General features: G+C 44.9%; 2 protein-coding genes across 2 annotated transcripts; one reads left to right on the top strand and one right to left on the bottom strand.

Moving 5' to 3' along the window:
- Nucleotides 1–1,732: 1,732 nt before the first annotated feature.
- On the top strand, nucleotides 1,733–2,688 carry ABOM_010476 (holocytochrome c synthase CYC3; the record flags this gene model as incomplete). Its single annotated transcript, XM_022537604.1, has 2 exons — nucleotides 1,733–2,370; nucleotides 2,439–2,688. 2 exons carry the CDS (start codon nucleotides 1,733–1,735, stop codon nucleotides 2,686–2,688), a joined length of 888 nt encoding a protein of 295 aa, XP_022384355.1.
- A 900-nt stretch (nucleotides 2,689–3,588) lies between these two features.
- ABOM_010475 (ABC1 kinase family protein) lies at nucleotides 3,589–5,827 on the bottom strand (the record flags this gene model as incomplete). The annotated part of the gene is made up of 3 exons (XM_022537603.1): nucleotides 3,589–3,766; nucleotides 3,859–5,198; nucleotides 5,285–5,827. 3 exons carry the CDS (start codon nucleotides 5,825–5,827, stop codon nucleotides 3,589–3,591), a joined length of 2,061 nt encoding a protein of 686 aa, XP_022384357.1.
- Nucleotides 5,828–6,000: the final 173 nt, after the last annotated feature.

Below are 6,000 nucleotides of genomic sequence, written 5' to 3'. Positions count from 1 at the left end.
CTATATATTATAAGATTTAATAAAATATCCAAGAAATATCAAGAATATAACTATATTGAAAGAATTAAGAACCTCTTATCTAGTCTTTAAAGATTATATAGTTCTAATATTTTAGAATCAATTACAGCCTCTCTAGACTTCTTGTTATTGTAATATCCAAAGTGTAAAGTAGCTATTTTATATAGGACACGGGCCTGGAATACTCGCTTGCGTGGAATGTTCGGTTGCCGGTTACGTTAAGTCCATGACTAAAATTAGCTAATCAAACTGTGGTCACTACAAACTTCAAAGTACTACAGAGTAGTTGTTTACAGAGTACAGAGTAATGTAACCGGTAAGCGGCTCGGCCATGGTAGACCGATCACCTCTGTATTCCATACAAGATAGCACATTTTCAAATATCGGTATCTCAATACGGAGGCGGGGGCGGGGGCGCGGTTCCCAAAGTAATCAAACTGCGCTAGCAATATTGGCCTCAGGTATAAATAGAGCCCATACTATACATTTGATAAGCAGTCTATAGCCACGTGACTTGGAACCAATAGAAAATACAAATTCTTTTTGAAGAGACAGCCAATTGGCCAATAATCACATGACAAGAAGACAAAAATGCTTACTACTAGTATTGACTCTCAGTCACATGGTTTTAACCCGTATAGTAAACGCTTTACCTCCACTTAAGGCCAATATTACTAGCGCAGTTCGATAACTTTTGGAATACATCTCTGTTGTGTTAAGGAAGAGCGGAAGCTTATGTAATCAGACTGCTTATCAGCCAGTAGGTTCCCGTCAATGACACAGCAACTACTTACTGAGTGCCCAACATATACTATTAATTTGACACAGTATTGGTACTTTTTATATATAACTCGAATATCAGTAGAAATAAAATCCTATCAAATATAAATTACAGCTTTATATAAATAATACTATAAAATTTACAGTAATTTATTCTATTCCGGTAATTAAAAATTACTAAAAGCTATAATGTTTGAAAATTATTCTTTTAATATACAATAGACTATATATAAAATATAAAGTAAATTTCAATTAAATCGATTGAGATATTGGTGTTCGAAATAAGGCTATATTGTATAGAATACAGAGGTGATCGGTCTACTGTCTGCCTACATGATCGGCCCGTTTACCGACTACGTTAGGTAATTACTGTATTAATAACGAACTGGTACTTTGTGTTCAAATATTCGAATTATTTTCTGTATACGGTGTACAGACTCAACATATATTGATTTTATATGCAGCATTTCCTATGATGATAAGAATAAATAAAGGGCAGAACTTGACTTTTGCCAAGTAGACCTAATCGCTGTACAAAACAAAGAAGTGATGGAGATAGATTATCTCTACCCCGACAGAGTTCACGGACCTTCCCCCGGTTCTGTTTCTCACTTTTTTTTTTTTTTTTTAGTAATCCAAGAAATCTCCGTTCTCTTCCACCTTTGTTGCGATTGCCGCTTTACCTCTTTAGCTTCCCAACTAGTCGTCCTATAACTTTGCATCTCTGTAACTTCCTTTTTGGAATTTTCTCCTTCTTTTTGCCATATCTCTCCTAGCTTTTCTTTCAAAATGGGTTGGTTCTGGGCAGACTCCCCGTCGCAACCAACACCTGTGGTTCCGAACCCATTGGCATCCTCAGACACCACCGTTAGTCACCATATTTTCATGTATACTTGTTCAGGCCACTAATACTGCCTCACAGCCAGCATGTCCAATGCACACGGGCAACCTGTCGCCTCCGGTGTCATCCTCAGTTCCTGAACCACCTAGTGCCTGTCCCGTCCGGTCTAAAGACTCTCCCTTCTATGTGCCACCGAAGTCGAAATCTTCAGATATGCCAATGCCTTCTAAATCAGAAAACAAATCAACCTTATCCAAACTGAACCCTTTGAACTATATGTTCTCCTCCATCTCTCAGGAACGAGCACCGGACCAAATCGTCGACCTGCCGCTGGAGCGTGAGCCTTCCTCTATACCCCGCGGAGATACAGATAGCAATTGGGAGTATCCGTCTCCTCAGCAAATGTACAATGCTATGTTGCGCAAAGGTTACACGGATACCCCTCAGGATGCAGTGGAAGCAATGGTTGCAGTGCACAACTTTCTGAATGAAGGCGCTTGGGAGGAAATTGTCGGATGGGAACGCATATTCTCGAAAGGTCTAAAAAATGGCTGGGAAAAGTGCCGACGTGGCGAGGAAAACATCGCATTAGATGCTGCCAGGGAAGTGACAGATGCTGCTGCTCAGGAGAATCAGCCACGCCTTCTCAGGTTCAAAGGTCGGCCGCAGGAGCTTACTCCAAAGGCGCAGGTTCTGCAAACACTAGGTTGGCTGTATCCAGCAAAGTTTGGGTTAGTACCCCAGTTGCCCTCCCCTTGTGCTTGGCATGCCGTTGTATTGTGTTGCTGATATATTCTAGAACACCTGCACCGTTCGATCGACACGACTGGTTTGTGATGCGACAGACGCCATCTGGCCCGAAAGAAGTTCGTTATGTGATTGATTACTATTCAGGGCCTCCCGAGCCTACAGGAGAGCCAGTCTTCTATCTGGATATCAGGCCTGCTTTGGACACACCTACCGCTGCTATCGAACGATTGATGAGATGGGGAGGCGATGTTTGGTGGCGATCTACTGGTGCTGTAGTTCGAGAAAATGGCGGGAACTAATGGCGTAGTTCGACTGCTGATGATATTGTTCTTCAGCGATGATGACTCTCCACTCACCTGTATACTGAACAAGGCGCGGGCGTCTGATGGCCCTCCATAGGGACGCATCATTCTATATCTTTCTTTTCTTACCTTCCCTGCTTCTCTATACACCCTACTTAATTATTTCATTTTCCTTGTCTAAACATGAAATGGCTTTCTTTCGGCTATACGGACTGCCAGGGAGATAATGATGGCGATGAAACAATGGCGTCTACAGTTGTTATTCGGGACGAAATACATGCCACCCATGCTCATTTGGGGTCTTTCTAGCATTTTCCCTCTAAGAGGCTATGTATTGATACAGTAGTTTGTCTGGGGAAGTCTATATGGCCCCGTAGGAGTAGTTTTTCCGATATAAGGGCATCGCCCACCAAAACTAAAATGACGGGAAGATTAGTGCTGAAAATTTTCCGCTGCTAGTGTAGAATTCCATTTACCTAGAGGCGACATTCTAGATTCACCGGAGACCAACTATTTTGCTGTAGACGACGCAATCCTTAGGAGTAGTAAGGAGTTGAGGGCGGTCTGCGTATGAACAGATACAACACTTCCTACTCTACGCCATGTCAAAGGATTGCTACTTTCCAAATCAATTACAGATGATTTTTTTTTCGGACGTTCTGCAACATGCTCGCAGCTCATGGATCTTTGGAAACAGGCTGTAAGTTAAATCATCGAGTATCCTTTTATACGTGATCTACTACTAATCCAACTTTATCTGTCGTTATAGTGTACACAGGGGCTGGGGCGAAATTTCACTAACATATCAATCCTCCTTGTGGAGTTCCCAGCCCTATTCTATGAACGTTCCGAGTGGAGCGAAAAAGTATGCTATCCCGGATTCCTCGGTCTCTTTTCTTAGATATTAGGGGATAGCATATCAGATTTGACGCACAATTCGACGGTCTCAATGCTGGCTTGAAGCAAGCCTCGCGCTTCAAGTCCAACCCAAACGCGGAGCATGGAAGTGTCTCCCGATCGAACCGATTTCAAGAATGTAGTATTAGATCCAAGTTTCCGCAAAATAGGGAGGGCACTAAAGCAAGGAAGAATTAATTGTCGTTTATAATTAGATGTACGGGGTACCAAACACTCTCAAGGTCCTCGAGAAGTCAGTTATCTACTCACCTTTTGAAGAGGTCGAGATTTGGATCAAGACTCCGTCCGATACCTTCTAGAAGAAGGATCGATATAACAACGTTGACAAAATCTCCTTCAAGCCGAACATGGTAGCCTCGAACCATGGACAACACTTCGCTTAGCACGTCTCCAATACTAATATTGCCAAGCGCAAAGGTTCGTGACTTGACGCTGAGGACTAGATGCTGCATTTTCAGCGCAAAAACCTCGGGGTCAGTGACCTCCCCTGGCTGACGGCATCGTTCGACCATGAGCTGACCCGCTCGATACCCATCAAATTCTGCGACAGCGCGGAAGAGGTCAAGGAAGTTTCGCCGATTAGTATCGTTGAGCTGGGTTACTAAGCCAGTATCAATGAAGATAAGTTGTGGACGATAGCCTTCCGCATTAAGCTGTTCAAGAACCCTCTCCCAATCTTCTGGACTATGGGCATGAGGTCGTAGTCGTGCAAGTACCGCCTCTGTTACATCAACGTCCGCCGCGGTTGGTGCATCGGACGCCCTGGTATGTTTGCGGAGTGAAAGATCTAACTCACTCGGTTGGTAAAACCGAACCATGATATTACCGGGATGCAAATCCGCGTGAACAAAATTGTCAATTAATAACATGTGGAGGAATGCGTCTAGGCCTTCGTGTGCAATTTCTTGCTGAAAGATACCCCCTCCGACGTCAAGGAAGGTTGATAGAGGAATGCCCTGCGCAAATTCCTCCACGAGCACCTCGCGGGTTGTGTAATCCAGGTAGGGGTATGGAAACCAAGCGGTGGTTCGCGATTTGAACTTTTCACGAAACATGACCAAGTTACTCGCCTCGATGCGCAGGTCCAATTGCAGCCTCATCATCTCTCCAAATTGATAGACCTCGTCTGGTAAAGATAACCAGTGCATAGTGGGGATCGCATTGATTAGTGAAGCGAAGAAAGACATTATCTTTAAGTCCCTTCGAATCACACGCTCGACTTTAGGGTGCAGCACTTTGACGGCTACATATGAAGAAGGAACTCGCTGGGGCGTACTCTTCATCAGTACATCGACATTCTTTCGGACCTTATCTCGTAAACCCTGCATTTCTGAGACTTCCTGGACCTGGGATACCGCTAGGTTTGGTTTCAATCTTGCTTTGTAAACTTGTGCAATGGCTCCCACCCCTAAAGGCTCCTCATAGAACTCCTCAAAGATATCTTCAAATGGTAGCCCGTTGAAGGCCTTGCAAATAGTTTTCTTAGTTTCTAGTAACGAGTGCGAAGGGGCATTTGAATGGAGAGACGACATGATGTTACACAATTCAGGAGGGAAGATATCAGTGCGTGAAGCCGCCCATTGTCCGAGCTGATAGAAGAAAACCATAACAGATATCAGTATGCACGCTGCAGATTATCTGAACTTCTAGTAGGTGAACAGGGATGGTGTCCTACCTTAATGAAGGCCGGTCCCGCACGCTCCATTGACCTGACGAGGAAGTTATACCACCACAGTGTCCCGCTCCGTACATCTTTGCGGGTCTTGAGGCGCTTGCCGAACCATACAACTGGGACTGTAAGGATGACAGGCAAGAAAACAACCACAAGATGCGCAAATCTGAGCCCTGTGGCAACCGGATCATATATGTAGTAGTACCAGAAGACGAAAAGGGACTGTTGAAGCCTCGATAAGCCCCGTGCATCCTGGGTGACGCTCTTTTGGATCTCTTGGCGCGAAGCTTCTAGCATCTGCATCTCACCCGTCTTTTCATTTCCATCACCTTCCTCCACCAACTTCAAAAACGCGCCGGGGGTTAATGAAGAGAGTAATAACGTCCCTGGCATATGCATCCGGCTTTGGGATCTCCGCTCAAGCCCCTGTCGCCATGACGGCGGCCGGCTGAAGCGCCATCGAACCGGCAAGATGAAGCGGGACAGTAGCTGCGGAGTTCCACTACGGCTCGAACAGAAACGGCCAAAGAGGACGGCCGTCCTCATGTTCTCATGCGAAGTTCAGATTATCAATTGTTGACAGTTTCATTTGATAGCTAGGGAGATGGCGACCGCGAAGGTTGGACTTGGCCAACCGCGAGGACCCATCGGACATTCGGAGCCGTTTCACGTGTCGGCGACGTCATACACAGTACATAAACTGTAAATCAAATATACGC

Source organism: Aspergillus bombycis (assembly GCF_001792695.1).
Source record: "Aspergillus bombycis strain NRRL26010 chromosome Unknown contig00136, whole genome shotgun sequence".
Classification (NCBI taxonomy): domain Eukaryota; kingdom Fungi; phylum Ascomycota; class Eurotiomycetes; order Eurotiales; family Aspergillaceae; genus Aspergillus; species Aspergillus bombycis.
This window is presented reverse-complemented; position numbering and strand designations above follow the sequence as displayed.